We start from the raw sequence: 25,861 nt of genomic DNA on the forward strand, positions 1-25,861 counted from the left end.
TAAAAAATATATATAAACACACACACACACACACACACACACACACACACGTATAGTTCTCCCTCCAAATGCCAACACATTTATTAAAATAGTGTGCAAATAGGCAAGCATAGAGCAGAAGCACTTATTAAAATAGTTTCTTATTATAGGTTTAAACTGCTCTCAGGGAGGCAGAAGACTTGATTTTTGTCAGGGCACTGTAGACTAAGAAAATAAGATAAAAGCAGGTGAAACAAGCAGGGAGTAATTAAATATTAAACTATTATTATTAAATAATAACCATAAAACAGGCTGAGGTTGTTAGGGAATACTTCATACATGACTCTGGACTTGACCTAATGCTTAAATTCATTCCTTCATTCATCTGTTGCTTATTAAGTACCATCTATATGTCTCGCCCAAAGTTGGGAACTGAGAAGTAAAAGACACACACCCTGCTTAGAGTTTTCTGCTTAGTTTACAAAGATAGACATGTAAACAAATAAAGACAATGAAGTATTTTACATGCTTGGAAAAAAATCTATAGATAGATAATGTGTTCTCTAAAGGGAATATGGTCAGTTATGTCCCAGGTTAAGATTTTTTTTAATACAGTAGATGATAAATGAATTGAATTTGGAAGACAAATAGATTGACCAAACCTGGGAATAGAGGAGAGGTAACCCAGATGGTCCAGTATGAGAAGAGCCATAGTCTACCATACATGAATCTAGGTGGGTTTTGTCATGATAAGAGGAAATTGAGAGCCAGATATTGGAGAGACTCTGTACATACTTTGCATGTACCACCTCTCTTCTGTATCCATTCTTTTCTACCTCTACCCTGCCCTGCCCTAGAGGGTAACCTGTAGGACTAAATGAATAAGCTCTCATACTAATTGATTCCCAGTTAGGTTCTACCAGTGGATAGATAACCCCAGCAGGTGATAGGCAGGAAGAGAGTGAGGTCAGATTTTGTACTTCCTCCCCTGAAAGATTGCCCAGAGCCAGCTGCATCTCCCCTTTTCACAGCCATGGTATTTACACAACTGTGTCCTTCCAGTAATGAGTTTCTCTTCTTGCCCCTTTGGTTCAGTGGTGGTGACATCTTCTCCCCCAGTATAATCTCCAGATTATCACTGTGGTTCACCTACAGCTCATCCATTGAAAAATAAAATGTGTGTAGTGAAAAGGTGAATCTTCCTGAGTATCTCGGAAGCCAAAGAAAAAAATTTTGTAGCTCTTTTGGTATATGGGAAACCATTACCAATAGTCCCATTGTGAATAAATACTGTGCAAATTATCCTAATTTGAAATATGGTTTAGATTGTATTTTTAAGCAGTGGTATGGGGTGGTTCCCTGGAGAAGAAAACTAGCCAAAGTGAGAAATAGTATGGTTGAGAATATATGGTATAAATGGAGACAGAAAGAAATTGATTGATATAGTAAAGAAAATGGAGTTGAAATTTTTAGATTGAGAGATAAAGAGGTAACAATGGCCACCCAGGTTTTTGACATGGTGTCTGTTTAATGCAAGAAGTGAAAAGATGAGTTTAGTTTTGCATATGTCAATTTTGAGATCTCTGTGGGAGAGCCACTGGAAATGTGTACCAGGTATTGGATAGGCCATTGTTGAGTTCTGGAGCGATCTGGCTGGTTAGTGTGTTGTTGTCAGCTTGGTGGTCCTTGAAGCCAAGATTAAAGAGAGCTGAAGGGGTTAGAAAAGAAGTAGAATAAGAGAAAGCTGGTCATCACAGAACTTAGAATGTCACAAAAGGATCCACAGTTTTATAGAGACTGAGGAAATAGCATGAGCAAAAGGAGAGAGGAGAGAATGAGCACTTAGTACACAGATGGTGGAGAAATGTTTGCCTAAGCTGAGTGGAGCCAGATCATGGAGAGACTTAAAAAGCCCAGGCAGAGGAGCCTGGCTTGGTGGTGAGAGATTAAAGGGCTATTATGTTGTTTGTTTATTCATTTATTCAACAAGTGCTTGTGGGGAAACTAGGGTTCTTGAGAGAGAAGGATATGTTTTAGATTGTATTTTAAGGTGAATAATGTGATCATGGAAAGGCAGGAGTGGAAATGGGCTTAAAATCTGAAGCAGTTATATCATTACAAAATGACAGAGAGCAAAACCAGGACAGTTACAGTGAGTGCTTAGGGCAAAGAGATTTCAAGGAAAGAAAGGGAAAGAGAAAGGGGAGAAATGAATATAGAAAAAGAAAGATGAAGATGCCACCGAGATTTCCATTATGACATGGTGGCAACCCTGTTCAAATCTAAGACCTTCTCAGGTTCCACCATGTTTATGATAAATTGGCCCCAGAAAATTTCACATAATTCTGAGGAAACAATAATCAATTAGATGCAATGAAAAATGCAGTTTTCCCCTTTTCAAAAAGTAGGGAAACCTTTTGCAGGGCATGGAGTAGTTTATTCAGCATTGAATCCACGGATCTCTGGTTCAAGTTCAAGGGTAGAGTTTCACCATGGAGACTGGTGGAGTGACCACTTGTTTTGTACAATCTCAGATACAGAAATCAACAGAGATACCCACAGATTATTTTTTAGTAATAATCGTGCCTCAGCTAAACCTCACTGACTATAATACTGCCACTGTTCAAAGCTTATTTATGATGAAGGTCATTAGTTTGGGGTTGGTGATTTCTTTCTGTAACTTGGCTTTAATTCCTGTTCTCTGCAGTGATGTTTTGAGCTTTTGTCCTGAGATTGGTTTCTTTTGTTGGGGATGTGTTCTTCCCCAACTCTGCTTCTTTTCTCCCTTCCCTCTTCCCAAAATTATAAATTTAGGAACTACCTCAAAGTGATACAGGGAATCAGATTTTAGAATAGGAAATGTCATGTCATAGTATTTCACATTTGCATTTTTTATTTTTAAAGCTATGTTTAAGATTAGCACAAATTTGCAAGGTTGGCAAAATGAACAGAAAATTCACAGAATATGAATAGAAACCACTTATAAAAATAATCGCATCCTCCTGTATGATAAGAAAAGTGTAGTTAAATCCCAATGGATACTGTGTTTTGCCTATCATACTGACAGTGATAATTTTTAAAAAATGCTTGACCATGAACTATTAGGAAAGGCATGAGGAAATGTACTGTCGGTGGGAGTGTAAGTGGGCACAGCCTTGTACTTAGCTTGACAGTGTGTATCAAGAGTAAAAATGCACTTAGCCTGTGGCCCAGCCTTATTTAGGCATTTTCCCACCAATGTACTTGGATTAAGTACAGAAAGCCTTCAGTGCAAGAATATTAACTTCAACATCACCGTGACTGCAGAAAATTGAAATAAATCTGAATGTCCATCAATAGAGAACTGGTTAAATTAGTTATGGTATGTGCATGGGATGGAAGATTATGCAGCCCTTAATAAGGATGAGGGGTGGGCCCATGTCTGCCACTCGGTGTGGTAATTAGGATGAACAGATTTTTACACATTGATGAAATAACGGTACAAAACACTCCTCTTGTTTTGTAAAGGGTGGCATTATATGTGTAGATACATCATTGGATACTGCCTTTGGAGAGAGATACAAGAGAATGGTACTGACTATCTCAGTGAGATTGGAGGATTCAATTGGGAAAGAGGTTCACCATCTACCCTGTATAGTCTATTTGAATTTTTTGTTAATTACAGGTATTGATCAAACTCTTAACATTACTCAAAACAAAGAAAGCTAAGTAGCAGTCACTGAAAGGTTTAAGTAAATGAATCTTCATACTCTGTTGGTGGGAGAGGACACTTGCATAAACTTTGTAAAGGCAACATATTGGTTGTTGCTGTTCACAGTAACAAGGGGCATACCTTCTGCCTGGCAGTTCTACTTTGACTCAAGGTCTGTAGAGACTCTAGCCTGCACACATACTAAAGATAAAAACATAAAAGAGTATTTTGGATGTGGATCTTGATTATAAGTACAAATTATTGCCTGGATTTTTTTTTCCTTGAAAAACAACAACTAGTTTGTTTCTATCACTTGAGAATTGCTCATTTCTTCACATTTGGAGATAGCCAAGTGGTTTGAGGCTCAGTTATTTGAGCCATTTAACATGCATTTCATTTGCATAACTAACTTGGAGCCATCTAAATTAAGTTTGATCACTCATCCGCTATTTAGTAAGCACCTACTCTGTGCCAACGTGATACCACACTGAAGGTATACCACACTGAGTGGCAGACATGTGCCCACCCCCTCAGTGACATTGCCAACATTCTGGGGCTTCCTTTGCTTACACTTTTGCTCACTTTAGCCATCTTTTGCTTGCTTTGGTGTTCTGGTACCATTTGTGTTGTTCTTGCTTTCTTTTCTGTTTAACCATTTGGGGTTGGTTTTTGCAGCATTTTCCTATTACCAGCAATGAGGGAGACTTCAGTAAGAAGTATTGTTTATTTGAGTTACGGGCCCACAGATGGATTCCGTAGGCCTGGGCTTTCATTACTTATTTATTTATTTACATAAAGTATACCACTGTGCTGAAGGGATGGGAAACAGTAAGACCATGGCCATAAAAGAAGATTTACCACAAGCCATGCTTATTGCCAACAGTGATGGGGACCAGAGGAGCACAGATCATGGAGAGCCCTGCCCTTGCCAGAGCTGCAGAGTGAATTCCCAGTGCCCATTGAGCCTGAACTCTACTACCTCTGCACTCTCCCTCTCATATCTATGCATCTCAACATTGTGGCTCTCTCTTCTTAATTAGCAAAATTCATTTCCATTTTTCATTTCTGACAAGTGACCTTTCTCTGTAAGTAAAGGAGAATGTATTATAGTGTGGTGTCTCAGTATTGTACGAGTTCTGGAAACTCAGATGCTCAAGGGAAGATTTGGGGCCTCCTGGCTGTGCTTAATGTGTTATCCATTGTGAGGTAATTCACAGACTATCATGAGAAAACATGCAAAAAAAAAATGGATATTTTCTAGGTGACACTTATTTCTCAGCATATTAATTATGAAATATAGTTTGAGAAATAACTCATGAAATATAGCCTCCATCTTTGCCTTCTAGATATTCCTTTAAATTTATTTAAACTGTAGTCAGTGAGCATGTCATTGATGTTGGATCGATTCCTGGGAAATTTCAGACTCTGCAGATGGACCAGCCCTCACAACAGAATCATCAAAGCTGTTGCAAGACAGTGCAGCTTCCCCCCACTCTCCAAGAACAGAGTTTGACAGTGACATCTCAGAACAGATGTTTCCACAACCTCCAAATGTTTTTATTTGGTGGCACAAAAGACTCTGTTATTCATGAAATGGTCTGTTAAAAAATTAGTTCCTCCATGAGGGGGGTTGTGGGAATATGTGTTATGTCAATTGATTTCACTTTTGGCAGGGCACCGGCTCTTAACTCATCCAAGTCTCCAAGGTTGGACTCCAGCAAGTTCCCATTTCCAGGCCACAGCAGTCACAGGGAATGCAGTAATAGCAGAGCTCAGCATCTTTCCCAGAGGACACAGAGTTGACTCATCAGAGAATGTCACTTTTTTTTTTTTTAATAAAAGAATAGAAGATAAGTAAAGCTCATAGAAATTGAGTCTCGTAAAGCACCATGAGAAAATGCAGGCATTCGTGTGGTTATGCACATTATTCTCCTAATACAAGTCCACTTCTAGAGCTTATACATGTTGATTCTTGACACCTATTGAAAGGGGAAACTGCAATTCTAAGATAAACATGGGCAGCTTAGGATCTGGTTCCAGGTACCTCACAAGAGACCTTGGTGTGACGCTTTAGTCATGTGGAATGAAAGGACTGGTTATTTCACTCTCCTGTCTTATTTTGCCACTCCCCTGATCTGTACTTTCCACTCCATTCAACAGGTCAGAGATCAGCTAACTGTGGCCTAAGGGCCACATCTGACCTGCCGCCTGTTTCAGTAAATAAAGTTTGCTTGGAATCCAACCACTCTGGCCGTTTGTGTTGTCTGTGGCTGCTTTTGTGCAACCTGGCCAGAGACCATTTCGCCCACGAAGCCTAAAATATTTACAGAACATATTTGCCAACCCCTGCAGTAGGAAGTCATGTGTGTACTGTGACCCTGCCACATTAAGAAGACATTTGATAGGTCTTAGCTATTTGAGATTTTTAAAGACATTTGTGGGACTTAAGAAATGTAAAGTAACTAATTCATTTTAGGAAACTAAACATATCACAAGAGAATGGTCAAAATATGCTAAAACATGCACACAAATAAAATTTTCCATGACAATTTGAAAAAAACTACAGAATGAAAAGAACCTACTTTTTGATGTACAACATGTTCGAATGTTAAAAGTTATTATATTTGGTCACATTTGGCTGTTGCTTTATTTTTTTCTTATAAATGCTGCCAAATATGTGATTCTGGGCTTCATGTCCAACAAGGTGACAAACATAGGTGAGGCTATAGAACTGAACATTGACATCATGGCCATATCAAATGTGATTATTCATCTGGTCTCATTTGGCCAAAATAAATTTGAGATGTATCACACAAAACTGTAGATGCAATAGAAAAATAATTAAAGAAGGCTTAAAGAAGCTTAAAGAACAAGAGTTCAAGTTGGAAGAAAAGAGAAGAGAAGGAGTTACATCAATTAAGAGTTCTCAACCTTCTTATTTCATGAGAAGAAACATTCTATTATGTCAAGAGATAAAAATTATACACTAGATTTAAGACAAAATTTTTTGAAGAGTGTAAAATAATCTCTTGATGTTCATATTAAATTTAGATGTATTGGCTTAAATGAAATGTATTATGAAAGTTAATTTTTCTTCTTTTTTTAATATGACTACTAGAAAATATATGAAACTCAAGAGATTAAGCATCTGCCAACCTAATGAATAATGTACATATAGATCCCACCATCTTAGGACATGTTTTCTGAAATATTGATCACAAATTTAAAATAAACTTTCATACTCTTGGGAAAAAAATGATATCATTTGCAGTTTTTTACAAAACCATGCCTGGTTTAATGATAGCCTGATTTGTGTTCGGGTTCCAAATCTATAATTTCTTTCTTATTCATCTAACAAATTAGAAAATATAAATCACAATTACAGATAATTGGAAATGTTGGCAAACATCCAGTGTCTCTGTCAGATGGTTCTGGAGATTCCAACCAAGTGTACTTATAAATTTTAACTCCAGCTGACAACCGCTTTTGCCCTGGGTCCACCCCATTGCAATGCTGAAGGATCGTCTATTTCATCGTGGGAGATATTTTCAAAGTGCTTACCTACTCTATTCTTTGGTAGGGTTGACCCTGAAAAGTATTTCTTCATGTTGTCTGTAGCTTTTACGTAATGATTTTTAAGTAGGCCACTCTGCTCTGTGACTGCTGAGATAACTGCCTCCAAAGCCAAAAAAATCGACTTCATCAAAGCCCCCGATCCATTGATCCCACTACCTTTTTCACTATCTCTCTTCTTATCACTCAGGATCTTGCGTCCCTTTTTACTCAGTTCAAGGCCCATGGACAGGCAGCAAAATCACTCCCTTGCACACAACTTTATTCCTTTGTCCTCCCTCTCTTCTCACACTAGCAGAAACCACATCTACTGACTTTCCCTCTGAATTTGACTGGAGAAAAGCATGGTTGTACTTTCTGGTTTCACTTTTAATTCATGCCCACAAACTTCAAGTGGGTACTTAATGCTGCCCAGCAGGCACATTATATGTTATTCACTATCACTGAGCTTTAGCTCTAGCTGGAAAAATTGAAGCAATAACAGGGAGCTTCCACCAGTTCCCACTGCTGCTGCCCCATTGTAGCTGGAGATAGGCTGCCTGCACTCCTGTCTGAAGGCAGCCCCTCCACTCTGGTGTCAGATGTGTCCCGTCTGCCTACTCAACACCGGGGCTCTAGTAACTCCCAAAGTCAGCCTGCCCCTCTCTGTTGGTCATTCCCATCCACCTCCAGTGACTCTGATGCTTCTCCCATCATATTTAGGAAAACATACATTTCCAAACCCCACTGCATCCCTCCCTGCAGCCCCCACTCCATGCCTCCTCTCCCCTGTTCAGCAGTACTCTGCAGACATCATCTGCTGCCCATTCTTATGTCTCCCAGTTTCTCCTTCTGGATCTTTCCTGCATCCAGTTCAGTGTTTGGCCCAGTGGTTTTACTGCTCCTATCCAAGTCCCCAGTTAAATACCCTGGTTTTCAGCCATCATCTCATGTCCATTCACAACATTCAGCATCCCTCCCCTTGAAGCACTCCATCGCCTATTCCAGGATGCGCCCTTTATTGATTTGCCTCTCACTCGCCTGGCCATTCGTTCTCAGTGTCCTGGGACTTAGACCTTAAACCTTTTCTCTGTCTGCACCCAAGACTATGGTTCATCATCAATAAAGTGTCATGACTTGAAATAGCATCTATGTGCTGATGACTCCCAGGTTTATTCCCAGTCAGATTCTCTCCTGACCTCCACATTTATATGCCCAACTAAGAGCTTTTGGGTATCTTCATTGTATTGTGTTATATGTCCAATACATATCTCAGACTTACTTGTCCAAGACTTACCTGGTCTTCCTTCTATCCCCCACAGTCTGCTCCATCTCATCACAGTTCTGTCCCTTCAGTGGCCCAGGTCAGTTCCTAACACTTTCTTGCAGTTCCCAAACCTCTTTCGTCTCCTTCCTGAATTACTGCAGGAGCCTCCTAACTCTACACTGCACACTTCAACATCTTCCAACATGGCATCCAGAGTGGTCTTCAACTATCAAAGCACCTCTCCTCTACTTTGAAGTTCTTTCTCTTCCCTCTACTACCCCTGCTTATAGCCTGCTCCAGCCGTGCTGGCAGGATGGCAGGCAAGTACCCAACTACCTAAGGGTCTTTCACAAGCTATTGCCTGTGTTTAGAATTCCGAGAACTCTACCCCCGCTACTGAGCATAACACTTTCTCACCTGTCTCCAGGGTCACCTATTCAGCATTACGTGCTCTGGCCTGCCCCTCACCCTGCCCTGTTTCCTGTACTTCTTCTCACCTCCTCAGACATTTATTACATTCTCTACCTCCTACTAGAATGTAACCTTCAGAATTTCACAGATTTTTGTCTGTTCTGTTTCTTGATAGATCTTCAGCATCTAGAATACACACTAAGCAATGTGTTGAGGGTATAAATCAAGAGTTTTTCTGTTTCTGCCTCATGCCCCGCAGAATCTACTGAGAGCGCCTGGTGATAGCTTTTGATTCCTTTCAAGTTTCTCAAGTGTTATATCAGAAAAGAGATGCAGAAAATAACCACCGAAAATGGTGTCCTAGTCTTGATTACAAATTGTCTTTTATTTTAAACTGAAAACAATTCCCCTAAAATGTAGCAGCACTATCCACTAATATTGAAAATGTGTAAATAATTGATCCTTGACATTTTTAAGAATATATTCAAAGTTCTTCACAAATTCCCCAATTCGTGTACACCGCAATAGTATATTTACTAACTTGGATTTCAGTCAAAAGAAAAGAAGGAAGCTACGTGAAGCCCTGGCTCCTGTGCATCCGGCCAGGCTCAGCTGTTGGGAAGGGGCTCACCCTGTAACCCAGCGGGTCTGCCTCATGCTTGTGCCTCTGCAGTGTCACCATTACAACAGCTCTTGGATACAGAGTGTTTCCCCTGTATTGTTGAAACCAAGAATTTCAATTTTGTGAAAGCTAGAGTTCATTATATTATTTTATTCTATTTATTATTTTTTGTGGTACTACGGATTGAACCCAGGGCTTCATACATAATACTCAAATGCTGTACCACTGACCTATATCCCCAGGCCAGTTTTTTTGTTTTATTTTTGTTTTTGTTTTTGTTTTGGTACTGAAATTTTAACCCAGGGTTGCTTAACCACTGCACCACATCCCAGCCCTTTTTATTTTTTATTTTGAGACACAATCTCATTAAGTTGCATGGGGTCTCTCTCAGTTGCTGAGGCTGGCATTGAACTTGTGATCCTCCTGCCTCAGCCTCCTGAGCCACTGAGATTACAGGCATGTGCCACTGCACCCAGCTTTACTCGACTTTATATATTAACTTTAAAATTTTAGTTCTGCTAGGCTGCTGTACCTTGGTTTAGAATGTAACATGTGTGGGTATTATTACAACTAAAAGACAAGTTACCTTACTGTTAAAAACAAAATAAGCAACCTTTTATATCTGTAGGTTTTCACTTTGAGACCAAAAGACAAGTAAGCATTCATTCCAGGTAATTTGGGACCCCTGAAAATAAACAGAAAAAGAGAAAACTTATGTCTTTGTTTTCGTTTTTAAGCTGATCTATATGTACATAGTATATATAGTATAATAATAATATATGTAATATTTCAGTTTAAAAAAACCTCTGTGCTATGGGAATCCTTTTTTTAATGATGAATAGGAATCTTTGATTTAAAAAAAAAAAAAAAGGTTGGCATAAAGAGGGTGCTGTCGCCACGGTGACAGCTGTCCAACAGAAACATCTCACATCTCTTCTGTTTATCATGTGTTTTAGGGCAATTCAAGCTGCTGGAACAAGACAGAGACATAAAAGAGCCAGTGCAATATTTCAACAGTGTGGAGGAGGTGGCTAAAGCATTTCCTGAACGCGTGTACGTCATGGAGGAAATTACTTTCAACGTGAAGGTAGCTCTTGAACAACCAAATATTTATCTTCACTAAAATAATTTAACATTCAAGTCTGTATGTACACAGTACGTGCGTGTCTGCCTCCCAGGAGAGTTCCATCCTCCCAGTGGATTAGTGTTAGCCACCAAAACTGCATGTATTACAGAGCTAACCTGGCTCCTGACCACATACTCTCTTCATTAGCATTGTCTTTTGTTAGAATTTAAGTGATGAATTCAGAAATAAAATTTCAAAAGCAGATAAAAGATATTTTTTAATTTGGACTTTATTCCCTAATGTGTAACATATGTTTGATTAGACCTTCTGTGGGGCTGGGTATTCGACTCTTCAGAGCAAAGGCATATGATGAAATGAATACTCAACCTTTAATTAAGGAAGAAAGAAAAGACTTCCAAAGCTGCCCTGAGATCAGCCTCGATTCATTCCATTCTTTGTGAACGATCTATTGCAATATACACCAAAAAAGTGGATAAAAATCTTACCCTGAAAAAAATGCTAGCTAAGGTTTGCTCTGCTTCATGTGCTTTGCCTTCTTAAAGGAACAAGGCACTCCCCCTTCCACACTTACAGTGAGCTCCTTTGACCAGACTTGATCTTGAAGCATTGCCACCAACTAGATCCAGTCGTATGACCCACACGTCTATTGTGTTTTCTTCAGCAGCACCCACAGTTATATTCAACCACATTAGAAAGTGTTCACATTGAAAGGATTTCCTATTTAACCTCATTTCCACAGGAAGTCCAATTAAGTCACATTCTCTGAACATTTCAAGATTTAGGAGGCCAGAATTCTGTTTCTTAGAAATCCGCTCTCTGTGAACAACAGACTGCATGGCATTTTGGCCCAAGAATGCATCAGTGTCTTTGTGGGTGAGTCAGTCTGCCCACACTCTTCAGGAAAGATGGAGACATCCAATCAAACTTCTTATTGCAGAGGTGGTTCTGTCTATTTTATTGGCTAAGCTAAGTCATTTTTTCTAATATGGAGCTCCTCTGATCAACTTTCTTTAGCATTATTTTTAGGGTGAATGAGATTTTATAATTTGTAAAATCTTATACTAAATAAATTTTATTTATATGCAAGAACATTTATATAATTTTTTTTACTCCTTCGGTGTCCCAGAATGTAAGACAACGTGCATTCAGTTACACTCAAAGTTCATGAGGACATTTTTTGTACTTTTTAAACTTACCAGCATTAATTGGTTTGTGGGAAGTTAAATCTGTTTTTATTTGTCCCTCTGTCTGGTTTTTATCAGTTCTAGGGATCAGAACAAGGGCCTTCAGCATGGTGGGCTAGTAGTGCTTTTCACTGGGCCATATTCCCAGCACCAAGAAGTTGAATCAGTTTCATTAATGTCTCCATATGATTTAAAGCTCTTCTTAAAACTTATATTTAGAATTACTTAATGAAAAAAAAAATGTTTTAAAAGGCAGGTTAATACCTTTAAACTTTTTTCTAAAAATATTTCATCTGCACTGGGTAAGGTGGTATACATCTATAATCTCAGTGACTGGGGAGGCTGAGGCAGGAGAATCACAAGTTTAAGGCCTCAGCAATTTAGAGAGATCCTCAACGAGTTAGCAAGACCTTACCTATCTCAACATAAAAAATAAAAAGGACCATGGATGTATCTCAAAGGTAAAATGCCCCTGGATTCAATCCCTAGTCCCCCACGAAAAAAAAAATATTTCATCAATAATAAATGATGAGGGCTGGGGATATAGCTCAGTTGGTAAAGTGCTTGCCTCACATGCACAAGGATTCAATCCCCAGTACCACCAAAAATAAATAAATAAACAAAAATACATGATGAAAAATCAAGCATAAAAATTTTTCATGATTTTAAAGATTTCCTCTAGTACTAAAGTTAGCATTCCAGTTTTTGTGACATATTATTCCTGTACAGTATTTTAAAAAAATGCTTCTAGAGGCTTTCTTTTTGTAAATTTTGCACTAAAGAAGTGATGATTAAAAAGGTGATACTAACTTTGGATTGTGCAAAGAGGAGTGAGGGGAGGAGGGGGCTGTGGGGTTGGGAAGGACATTATTACCCTGTAGACATGTATGATTATACTACCAGTGAGACCCTACACCATGTTCAGCAAGAGAAAGAAGTTGTGTTCCATTTGTATACAGTGTGTCTAAATGTGTCCTACTGTCATATATAGCTAATTAGAACATTTTTTTTTAAAAAAGCCCTTCACAAAAGGAAAAAAATGAATGAAAATTTTTACTATTCAGGCTAAAAGGACCTTGAAAACTCATCTAGCTTTTTCTGAAGGCTTACTGAAGGCCTTCTGAGCCATACTGAAGTCAAATCAAATAACTAAAAATGGAATTAGAAAAAAAAAAGATAATACTAAATTTATAAACTTTAATAGTCTTAAATATATAGAATACCGTGTTTGAGTATATTCATTAAAGTGTATGTAGTAGAGATGTCTCTTAACAGTTTGAAGGCACAGATAAGTGTATAAAAGGTGAGCTTATCATATCCATAGAGCTAATTGGATTTGGGTTGAGTTCCATGCTATGCAAAAATAAATATTTATAGTCTGTTACTTACAAAGTTTTGAGAGCCATCACCTCCAGCTTGCATAAATCAATAAGACATTATTCAGTTCTTTTCAAAGGATGATTGATATAGAAACCTCAGGAAATTTGTGTAAAGGAATATACAGTGTTTGCAAGCTTAGTGAATAGACACCCAAGCAAATAAATAAACTGGGGAGAGCTATGAGAAGTTGTCTAGATGCTACCTGGCCTAAAAGTAAATACTGGGAATCATAGTCTTCTTTAATTAAAAATAAACATGATTATAGTGTCTGTGAACATTAAGGGGGTGGGGGATAAAGAAATGACAAATTGGTTCATTACTTCCCTAGGAGAATGAGAACAAATGAAAACAGTGGCGTTTACTCACAGATGTAGATATTACCAGGAAACAGTTTTTTAAATGAAATCAAACCTTCACACTCTACCATCCACAATATAACTTAGACCAATAGGATATACCATTGAAGAAACCACTTGCAGTTAAGAATTGATATCTAATTGGCCTGATAACAGTCAAGACACAAGTATTATTTGAAGTGAATATTGTATAATATTATACATTAAGTATAAATAAATATTTTTATGTTATACTCATATATATGCCCAAATTAAAATCAAATCTAAAGGATTTAGAGAAGAGCAAGTATGTTGAAAGGATGAGAACTTTATTTCTATTTTTTTTTTTTGTCCAAGACTATAGTAAAATTTTAACTAAATGAATTTACTACATAGTACCATTTCCACATTTATTTAAAAATGAGACATTTCTTTTAACCCAAAATTAATGTTTTTTTCCAGTACTAGGGATTAAACCAGGGCCTCACGCATGCTAGGCAAGCATTCTATCACTGAGGTATATCTCTCTTTTTTAAAATTCTGTTTCGAGGCAAGGTCTCCCTAAGTTGCCCGGGCTTGCCCCAAACTTGTAATATTCCTGCCTCAGCTTCCTTAGTAGCTGGGTTTACATATATGTATCACCATACCTGTCAAAAATTTGTCTTTAAAGATATGTTGAACCCATTTTGTCTCATCATCCCAGATGTAAAACACCTATAAAAACTTAAATATAGTATGTAATATATAAGTATGTTATAATAAGAATATAATTGTATTATACTATAATGATTTTAATAATATTATATATACAGTGCAACACACTTTAATGTACCTATGTCAATTTCATTGAAATATGCATAGAATTGAAAACTTAAGACTTAGTGGGTTAAAATTATCTGCCTGGTTGCCCCATCATTGATTAACTACATGAAATGAATTCCAATATATAAAGTGTTAATTTTTTAACCAGCAAGTATATTTTGAGCTGCTACTATATGCCCAACAGTGTTTTAGGCCCTGGGAATACATTGTGAATATGCAAATGGCTACCTGCATGGAGACCACAGTCTGATTAATAAGGTAAACAGTCTGATTAATAAGGTTAATAGATAAATAAAAAGTGTTAATACTACCTCCAAGTAGAGATACCAAGAAGACAGTTTGGTGTCCAGATCTGGAGCTTGAAGAAAGGTCTAAGCTTGGAGTTTGGGACTCGTCACCTCTGGGAAGATACTTAAAGCCATGCATCCAGTTGAGTTTAACCTATACCATAGGTTCTCAACCAGGGGTGATTTTTGTCCCTCAGGGTACATTTTGCAATACCTGTACATAATTTTAAGTGTCATACTGTGGGGTAGAAGACATTCCTGGCATCTAGTGGGTAGAGGTTGGGATGTCCCTAAGCATACCACAAGGTAGAAAAGAGGCCCCCACAACAAAGAATTATCCACCTCTAAGCCTTAACCTAGAGACCAGATAAAGAGAGGTCTGAGGATAGAACTTGGAACACCCCAGCATCTAGGGGTCTAAAAAGGGGCCGCAGTGAGGTAGGAGGACAGCCAGGAGCAGGTGGTGTCCAAAGCCAAGTTTCAAGGAGAAATGAACAACTGTGTCAAATGCTGCTTAGTAGCTGAGTGAGTTGAGGACAAATTTAGCAAAATGGTGCCCATTAGTTGCCTTGACAGGAGGAAATATTAATCGGCTGTAAGATCTGGAAGGTTAAGTTAAGCAGAGCTATACATAAGGTAGTCCTTGAGTTTTGTCACTGTGAGATTTCTCAATACCATCCTGTGTTTCTTCCCGCCATCTGCAGCTGCCTAGATGCAGATACAGAGTAGACAGAGAGCTGGGGCTGATCAGATTTGAGGTTCTACCAGGTGAGTGTTACCCAGATTAGCCAAGGTGTTAGTGAATATATGGTAGAGAGACAGGTAGCACTGAGCCATAGAACCCTCACTGGGAAAAGAAGTGCAAATGCAGAAAGTAGCCCCAGATAGGAACAGGAAACGGGAGGCAAGATGGTCCAGAAAATTCAACAATATGTGAGCAGGTAGCCTCTTGCCAATCATTTATGTGCATTTTTACTCCAATTCCTGCAGAGCTAAAGGCTTTCCATGTTTAGAGAACAGCAGTTGCATGCTTCTGTCACTTTTTTTTTTTCCTTTATTCATCCAGTTTTTAGTTTGCATGGTGAGGATATTGGTATTTTTGTTTTGTTTGTTTGTTTGTTGTTTTTTCTTTCCTGAATATTTGTTTTTAACTGCAATGGACTTTTCCTCTCTTATCTCTTAGTTTTTCATCAACCATCTCTATTCTGTTTATTTCCAAAGTCAAAAGTTGTGTCATTTCTGAGTTGGCCATCCCAACTAAAGTCACACCAATCATTAAACAGCCACATCAATCATTTTTAAGTCACCGGTCAAACTGTGTGGTAGTTCAGACTCTGCATTTTAGAGCTGAGTTCAGCTCCCAGCTTCAGGCCTTGACCATGACCAAGGGCAAATCTTCACCTGCAAAATGAGTTGTTGTGAGAATTAAATGAAGTCGTGCACTCAAGTCCTTTGCAAGTGTCCAGTAGGGGAGTTAGCAAACTATGGCCTGTGGACAGGCCACCTATTTTTGTAAATAAAGTCTTATTGGAACACAGCCAAGTCCATTTGTTTATGAATTGTTGGTGGCTGCTTTTGTACCACCAGCAGAGCTGCATTAGTTGCAACAGAAACCATATGGCCCAGAGCCTGTCTGGCCCTGTAAGAAAAAGTTTGCCAGTACCTAATTCAGAGCATAAAATCGTACTAAATTGTTTCACATTTATGAATAATTTCCCACCACAGGTTATAACTTACCTTTATTAAATACTTTACAGCCAGTGTCTTAATATTAAGAACTTAATACAGAGAAGCTGCTACTTGTTATTTTTTCTTGGAATACCCCTTCACTTCATACGCCTTTTGGAGACGTTATACTGATACCTGGTGAACTATTTCAGATATCTTCAGCCAGATGGTTGCAGTGGTGCACGCCTGTAATCCCAGCAACTCAGGAGGCTGAGGCAGGAGGATCACAATTTCAAGGCCTTAAGCAAGTTAGTGAGACCCTGTCTCAAAATAAAAAATAAAAAGGCTGGGGATGTGGCTCAGTGGTTAAGCATCCCTGGGTTCAATCCCTGGTACCAAAAAAAAAAAAAAAAAAGTACAGATATCTCCAGCTTTTCAAACCCAGCACACTGATCATGAGAAATTTTCCCAACATACATTTTTCTGCCATCAGAATAATTATTGATCAATTAAGTTTTGATCCAGTTCTGTCCTTACTGTGAAGGTTGTAGAGGGAGAAGAAAGAAAGGGGAATTTCGATTTAGCATTGGATCTGAGGTTCCCTGTCTTCATTGCAACAGCCCAAGGCTTCATACCTTAAAATTACTGCCCTCAAGTCAGAGAACCCAGATAGTCTAATCTGGATGCTTTAATGTCACTAATTTTAGTTCCAACCAGTTTGGTCCATGCTTTCAGCTGTTCCAGCAGAGATTTTACCCCAGAGGCAAAATAACAAGTTTACATTGTCTCAGCTAGGGAAAATGACCCACTGAGGAGTGTGAGATTCCAGTCAAATGTGGTGGAGCAGCCTTTGCTGGCTTCTACCTCTTAAGTACCATTTCCATACTGTGTGGTATAGGCAGGGAGCCGAACTGACAGTCTTGTCACTTGCATAGCAGCTCCTAATTACTGTATTTGGCACCTGCTATGTGTCAGGGGTGTCATTGTCAAGCAACAGTGCTACTGTAGTTGGGGCGAAGGATTTTAAGGGTGCCTTTTTGGGGCTATTGACAAATTATAATTGCTGTTATCTGCAGAATGCAAAGTGATGCTCTGATATATGCATACAATGTGGAATGATTGAATCAGGCTAATTAACCCATTGTCTCAAATACTTTTCTTCCTAACTGTAACATTTTACCTTTTGATCAACATCTTCCCATTCACCCCATTACCCACCCCCTGGTAACTACCATTCTGCTCTTTGTTTCTGTATGTTTTGTTATTTAGCTTCCACATGGAGTGAGAACATGCAATGTTTATCTTTCTGTGTCTGGCTTGTTTCTCTCGGCATAGTATCTTCCAGGCTTATACAAGTTATCATAAATGATATTATTACCTTTTTTTAAAAAAATGGCTGAATGATATTTCATTGTGTATATTTACCCAGATGTGCCTTTTTTAATCGGAAACAATTTCATGTAAGATTTAGAGAATTTGAGTAATAGCTTCTTTTTTAAAATATTTATTTGCTGTAGATGAACACACAGTATCTTTATTTTTATGTGAGGATTGAACCCAGTGCCTCACACATGCGAGGCAAGCACTTTACCACTGAGATACAGCCTCAGCCCCTTGATACCAAGAAACTTGACCAAGAATAAAATAATGAAGTACTATAAATAATCCAGCAGAACTAGGCAGCTTACAGACTTTGAGTTTTTTACAATGATCAAATTTTAGATCCGGAAAGGACCTTAGACATGACATGACCTAATTCTATCCCTTTTAACAAATATGAAAACTAAAATGCAGATACATTAGCCGAGTTCATTGATTCACACAAAGTCACAATACTAGGTTGCAGCAAGTTCCATAGTGTGGAAACTGTAATTCAATCTAGTCCTCTTTCTCCTCCATCACTTTGTGGACTTGAGATAAGACTCAAGATTGTAATCATAATATATAATTAACATTGACATAGTAGCTTGTGCAGCTTCTTCTTTTTTTAAAATCTAAAGAAATGTGTTCAATAATTATTGCATGTTATACAATACATATATGACCAAGATCCTTCAGGGGTTTTTTTGTTGTTGTTGTTTTGGTTTGGTTTTTTTGTTTGTTTGTTTTTGTATTTCTGAAATATATGGTCTGACACAAAGGATTTGGCAACTTTTGTTGAATGTTATGCCTGTCACTTTTTATATTTTACATATACCCCAAAGTATGATGCTAGTATTTAAAGAATAAAATCCTACCAGTTATCTTGATGTTTTCTTTCTATCAACTTCAGTGTAGTTTCTAGTTAATTAGATATCATGGGTCCAACTGAATTCTATCAGAAATATCACTGTAAAGTATTAACTCAGAACTTTTGAAGTATTAACCAGTGTTAGTAAGAAGCAAGACTGGAGTTGAGTTCTTGCAGCATTGCTGTTTGAAGCAGTGTTAAAGATAAACTGAAGGTGCTAAAATGTATCACTGAATAAATAAGCAAGAGTTCTCAAGTTTAATTTGATTAGTGCAACTTGATGCTGAACTTTGAGTTTCCTCCAAGAATTCCAATTTATGGAAAATCAGCCAGTTTTTTCATAAGTCAAAGATTAGAGGCAATCTTTGTGCCTTTTATCTTAGCATTTTAGTTACCCTTTTTAAAGTTGCTATCTGAAAAAGTACCCAGGAAATAAAGACCTTCTCCTTCTGCCAGTCTATTTCATAGATAAAGTAGTTAGTTGAATTAAACATAAATCATAGTTGACCATATTCATTACAACAGTACAAACTATATACAGGACCTTGAAAATATATTAGTGGAGAAGTTTGGGCTGTTTGTGATTATTCTCTAGTAATTATTTATGCTCTGAGAGATTTCTGATCATGTTTATCTTTTAAAATGCAAAAACAGTGGATAATTGTCCTGAATACATTGGCATCTCATGGTTGTCCTGTAAAGTAATATAAAAGAGTAGTTCTAAAACAGTTTTTTGAGGGGCGTTTTTTGTTTGTTTTGATTTGCTTTCTGAGTGTAGCTTGGTCTAACCACCATTGGCAGTTTAAAATACTTTTCCCTAGTTTCTGACTTGATAGTTCGGAAAAGGGGTCTGCTTGTGTTTTATGTTTATGATAACATCAGGGACACAGTTTCTCCTGTGATTTTTCAGAAGTTGACAAGGGATCATTTGCTCCAGCATTTTCTCAATGACCTTTGGAGTACAAATTTGTTCTAGACAACCAGTGTTAGCTGTGAGTTTTAAGAAAATTCTTTCCAAAATGACTCTAATTTCCTTTCATTTCCTTAATAACATGTTGCACTTTTCTGCCACTAAAGAAGAGTACTGGAGCAAAATTTGAATGTACCTTCATCTCCTGTTCTGTAGTTCACTGAAACTCTTAATACTTCTTGAGATGTGTGTGACTTTTGCTTTTGTATGCCCAGCCCCTATACCCTGATAATTTGGTGTTTTATGGTCTTATATAACTTTTTGTTGGATTTTTGCTTCCTGTGTCTTAGATATCTGCCTTAATAGTCCGTCTTCCCAGTTTTCATTTTCATTTCAGTCTGCCATGGGCTGGAAATGGTGAACCCCGTTTAGCAGGGTGTTGATTAGACAGGAGCAGGGCAATGCAGGCTTTTCCTGTAAGCCCTCACATCAGCAATCTCTCTCTCCTCTTTGGCTAGTGCCCTTTTAGTTCATGCTTTGTTCTTGGCTACGTTCCAGAGAGGTCAGAAATGATCAATGACTGTGCAACGTGCATTTTGTCAGATATAAAAAGGATTTTTTAAGATGAAGATTAAGTGAATTTTAGATGTAGCCAATTTTTATTTTTATTTTCCATTTTTGAAAAGTTGTATGGTTTCCTCAGGATGAGTCAGATGTCATTTATTTTCAAGATTCAATCAGGATGATAAATTGGATACAATTGTGGGGTTAATTATTTTAGTGTTTGAAGACAGCTCAGTGCTTTTTTTTTTTTTTTTTAATCATTTGAGGTTTTAAGACCTCCTCTGAAAAACTACCAGTTGGCAAGCCTCTGCTATGCCGTCACAAATTAAATCACTGCCATTGCTCTTGTCATTCTTGCCTTATTTCCTGTTTAAAAACACCACCGCACCACTCAGAACTGATATTTATCTTAACTCTTAAGGCACTTTTGTTCTTGTTTTCTGCCATTTTCCCAAAGAAAGGAGCTATAAAAATTGAACTTGGCAGGACATTTATAATATTAATCAAGTATTGTATTTTAATCTATTTATCAATCAGATAAATCCTGGTTGCCATTTAAGAGTTGGAATTTTAACCTCTATCATTTTGTTTGGCCATTAAAGAACAGATTGCCTATTGCCAACACCATCATTGTGTGTGTGCACACGTGCACGCCTGTAAGATTTTACTTTAGTGTTTTAAAATATTTCTTGACCATGGAGTATTAGTTCTGCGTGTTATTATTAAAACCCTGATCGTTTCCTGGATTAGACCTATTAGCGTTGTTTAGATAACACACTTTGAATTACTTCCTCTCAGGAAACATTGAAACTGGAAATGTTAACCAGGCACACATGCCAAAGCACTTAGAACACATTGTTTCTTTTGCTATTAAAAAATAAAAAAGGAAAGACATTATGCAAATAAATCACATCTGTAGAAACCTAAGGAGATTGTTTGGCTCAACTGCCAAAGGAAGGGCATTTATTTATGAGATTCCTCATCTGTCACTGACAGGGACCACAAAATTGGTCGGTATGTTAGTCTTGTAATTTATGCAGGCTAATTGCTAGCATTAATGATGACATCAGAGTTGGAAGCATAGAATTACAGATTGTATTCACATATGTTATGCGTTTTCATATATGGGAGTAGAAGTAACTTACTGAGTACACACAAAACTGTTGAATGTGCCCAGATAGCCACATTTATTAAGGATAACTTTGATCTTTTTAATCTGTGCATGTGCTGTCTACTTTGCATCTCAGAAACTGACATTCTCATTTGGTGTCAGTACTTCATTAGGCCTCTAATTTCTTCATTCTGCAAGATGTATGTTTACAAAGGTAAATCAGGGAAAATATAGTATCAATTGAATGCAATAGAAAGAAACTGTGCTTTGCTATTCCTTCAAGTTTGGAATAGCAAATAGCAAATTGGCTCTCCTGTACACTAATTGGGAATACTTGGTTCTGTGAGTGTGTCTCAAATCTCATGAGCACCCCTTCTTCTCAACATCCTCGTCTCCATCCTTATCCAAATGGGTGAACTGCCAAGTCTTTCACAAAGTTCCAATAAAAGGAAGTACAGCAATGAGCAGAGAGTATTGCAGACTACCTCTGTTCCAAACTGGTATATTTTGAATCATTTCCACATGCTCACTTCCTTTGGGATATATCTGTAATGATATTTCAGGCTGTATTCTAACGTTAAGTTTTATTCTGGGATAATGTATTCAGTAAAAACTTGAGCTAGACTTCAGTACATAGAGAAGGATAAGGCTTAGAAATAAGGGTCTGGGCTTGAAAGCCGTAGTAGATGGAAACTTAGAAATCAACACAAAAATACAGAATTTGAAAAGCAATGGAAAACAGAACCACAAGAATGATTAATAAAATGTTTTTATTGTTAATAAAAGTCCTAGTCAAAGTGGCCTGCATTTACTGAGAGCCTACCTTACTCCAAAAACTGTAGGCAGTTGTGTGCATAACACTCATTTAGCCTGCAAAATAACGGTGGTGTTCCCATCTTACAGATGAGGAACCTGAGGTCCAAAACAGCGAACACTTACTTGCCCAGCTTGATGATGCACACCTGTAATCATTCTCATTTTCTTCCATTTTCCCAAAGAAAAGAGTTATAAGAATTGAACTTGGCAGAACATTTATAATATTGATCAAGTATTGTATCTTAATATAATACTTGTGTATCAATCAGATCAATCCTGGTTGCCATTTAAGAGTTAGAATTTTAACCTCTATCACATTGTTTGTCCGTTGGAGAACAGATTGCTTGTTGACAACACCATCATTGTGTGTGTTTGTGTGTGTGTGCATGTAAGATTTTACTTCATTGTTTTAAAATGTTTCTTGACCGTGGTGTATTAGTTCTGTGTGCTATTATGAGTAAAACCCTGATTGTTTCCTGGATGAGACCTATTAGAGTTGTTTAGATAACACACTTAATATTACTTCACCATATCACCACCACCGTCTTGGTCTGAACGTTCACAAACTTGTAATGGTGCCCCTCTCGGATGAAGGGGAGGTCATATCGGTTTCTGGGTGGAGGAATTATACCAGTCACATTCACAGGAAGCATGGTTTATTCTATAATGTTGCTGATGGTATGTTCACCTTCCTGCATATGAAGCCTCTCATGAGGCTGAGGCAGGAGGATCACAAATTCAAGGCCAACCTCCACAACTTAGTGAAGCCCTTGAATCAAAATAAAAAACAAAAAGGGCTGGGGATGTAGCTTAGTGGTTAAGCATACCTAGGTTCAATCCCCATTACCAAAAACAACAGCAGCAACAGCAAAACAAAACAAAACAGTAAACATTTTATCTGAGATCATTTAATGGTAAAGGCGGGATTCAAACTCAACTTGTGGTTCAGTTAATAGTGTTAACTAATAGTATTGTGCCAATCAAATTCCAAAGCTATGGTTCTTTCCATTCATCTATACCCAAGATTATCAAACATTTTCTAGAAAAGGATAGAAAATAAATACGTCCGAGTTTGCAGACATACAGTCACTGTTACAACTGGTCAGCACTGCACTGTCAAGCAAAACATAGGCTGTTTGTAGCCATAGACTGTTCATAAACAAATGGGTGTGGCAGTAGCCTAATAAACCCTTATTAACAAAATCAGGTGGTAGGCCGAATGTGGACTGTGGGCAGTCTTTTGCTGACCTCTGATCTACATATAGTGTTTAAGCTGAGTTGTTGGCTGACAGTAAGAATACACTGAAGTTAAAATGAAGAGCAGAATAATTCTTGGAGACCAAAGTGAAGAAAATAACTAAAGCCTTGAACACTAAAGATCCTGTAATAAAAGAAAGTGACCCCTCACATGTGCCAAGTGCTATCATTTTTAAAAATGACTTATTAGTGGTAAAAAAAAAAAAACAAACAAATAAAAACTCCAAGCTGTATTCTTCAGAATGGTCAGAATTGTGAAAAGCAAAACCAAAAAAAATCACAGAGGGGAGAACTAGATGCAGTGTGGTATACTGGTCTGATTCTGGAAAAGGAAAAAGGATACCAGTGGAGAAACTGGTGAAATCTAAAGAAAGCTGGTAGCCTACATATTGGACTGGTGTGGTAAACGTGTGGCTGTCACGGTAATTGTTAACAGGAACTGTCTTCCTACTTAGCGATTTGTTTTTGGCCAATCTGGAATTTTTTCAAGTAAACAGTTAAAATTTGCTCGTTTACTTACTTACATTCCTTAGACTTACTCCGGTATAGACACGTGGCATCCATGTCAGGGCCAGGTGAGTACCAAGTCTGAAAGTAAAATGGACTTTAAACCTTATCAGCATGAATTGCCATTAAAACAATATTGCGCTGTCATTTATGTGCTTAATAATGACTCCTACAGAGAAATTCACTTCACCATGGAAACAGCAAAGCTGTTTGTTTTTTTATAGTACTAATGATGATTGACAAATTGCTTGTTGCAAAGATTAAAATTACACCCAGATGACCTAGAATGAGAAATTATTTACAAAGCATGTTCTACCTCATTTTCTAAACACTTAACAGGCAATTGCCACTCAGTAAGCATTATGAACACCATCAATTACTTTACCCCGCCACCTTTTATTAACATACAAGTTCAGTCTCAGGCTCTTTTATAAACCTGATACCTAAAGCTGATAAAGCATAATAAAGATGGCATAATAAAACTGTAGGCCAATCTCATCAGTGACTAAGATCTATAGATCATAGATCAAATACTATCAAAGGGAATTATGCAATGTGGTCTTAAGTATGCCATGTTGATGAACAGATTATTTCAAGTATGTAGAGTTATTTTAATGCATGGGAATCTACTGTTATAAAAACAGTACACAAAGCTAAAAATAAGCATGACCATATTAATGGATACTGAAACAGCATTTGACTCAAAATTTTTAAAATTTTTGTAGAAATTTTTAGAAAATGAGAATTGTAAGATAACTTACTAATATGATAACATCTCCAACCAACATACTTCTTATAGTTTTATATAAAGATGCTGACTGTATTCACATTAAAATCTGAAAACAACATAAAAATACTCTCACCACCACCACTCGGTTGTGGAAGAGAAGGAATGAAAATTGAAAAGTTGGAGATAAATTCTCAAGAGAATCAACTGGAAAGGAAAAAAAAACTATTGAGTAAGATACTGGACATACAGAATAGCAATAACATTCAGTCACTGTGAATTGGGTTGGTAATGAGTACTAATTAGGGAAATAAAAAATCTAAATAAATTATGAGAATTATGTGCCTTTTTGGAAATACCATTCTAATGATGTCGCTTCTTGTCAAAACACCATGTGATTTAATACATTTCAAAGAAATTATCAACTCAAACCACAGACAAATGATTTTAAAGATCATATGGAAAAATAAGCCAGCGAAATACCTAAAACTTTCATGATGTCTTTTTTTTTTTTGCTTTCTTCTTTTCCATTTTTAAATAATTTAATCTTAAAGAATTATTGCAAGAATAGTATGAAAATTCCCTGATCACTTGGCCACATTGATTTTTATCATGGTCTAGCTTTTCTACCTATACACACACGCACACACACACACACACGTGCATATATGTACATAGGTATTAGACTTATGGATCTTTTTCTGAATCATTTGACAATTAATTGAATACATTATGCTCTTTACCCCTTGATGTATTAAGTGTGTTTTACCTAAGAATAAGGGAAATTTTATTAGATGAACACAGTGCATTCAGCAAAGTTTCTCAGTTGTCCCAATAGTATACTTTATTCCATTGACTTTTCCTTTCTCTTTATTTCACTTTAGCCTGAAACAGTTCTTCAGCCTTTGTCTTTCATGGCATTCACATTTTGTTAAGAATACATACGAGGTGTTTTATTAGAATATTTCTCATTTTGTCTAATATTTTCTCATGATAGGATTTCATAATACAGTCTTGGCTGGAATGTTCCATGAGTTTGTGAGTATCTCAGGTTGTTGGTATACGTCACTTGAATGGTATTAAATTTGATCACCCTACCAAGGAGTTGTCTAATTTCTTTTCTATATTATTGACTTTTTCCTCCTTGCAGTGAATAAATATTCTGGGAGATTCTTTAAAGCCATGCATATCACTTGCATCTTAAAGAATTATTGCAAGAATAGTATGAAAAAATTTTTATACAAAAAAAACTAGCCTTTACTATGACAGTTACATCATCAAAATTTTCTAATCCTACCACTCCTCCTCCTTTCCACCATTTTTTCATTCATTAATCTTTTGGCTGTCAGTAGAGACTTAGACATTCCTATTTTATTCAGTAGATTATAATTCATTATGGTATGTTTATAGTGATGCCCAGTTTGTCCCAGATTTTGCCAGTGGGAGCCAATTCA

General features: G+C 37.3%; 1 protein-coding gene across 2 annotated transcripts in view; it reads left to right on the forward strand.

The window, feature by feature from the left end:
- The window catches only part of Garem1 (GRB2 associated regulator of MAPK1 subtype 1), a 186,776-nt gene that overhangs the window by 133,221 nt on the left and 27,694 nt on the right, over positions 1-25,861 (forward strand). For both annotated transcript variants that reach the window (XM_027935715.2, XM_027935716.2), the window contains exon 3: positions 10,479-10,609. In XM_027935715.2, coding sequence (XP_027791516.1) covers positions 10,479-10,609 — 131 coding nt within the window. The remainder of the gene's footprint in view (positions 1-10,478; positions 10,610-25,861) is intronic.

The sequence above is a fragment of the Marmota flaviventris genome, chromosome 16 (assembly GCF_047511675.1).
Source record: "Marmota flaviventris isolate mMarFla1 chromosome 16, mMarFla1.hap1, whole genome shotgun sequence".
NCBI lineage: Eukaryota > Metazoa > Chordata > Mammalia > Rodentia > Sciuridae > Marmota > Marmota flaviventris.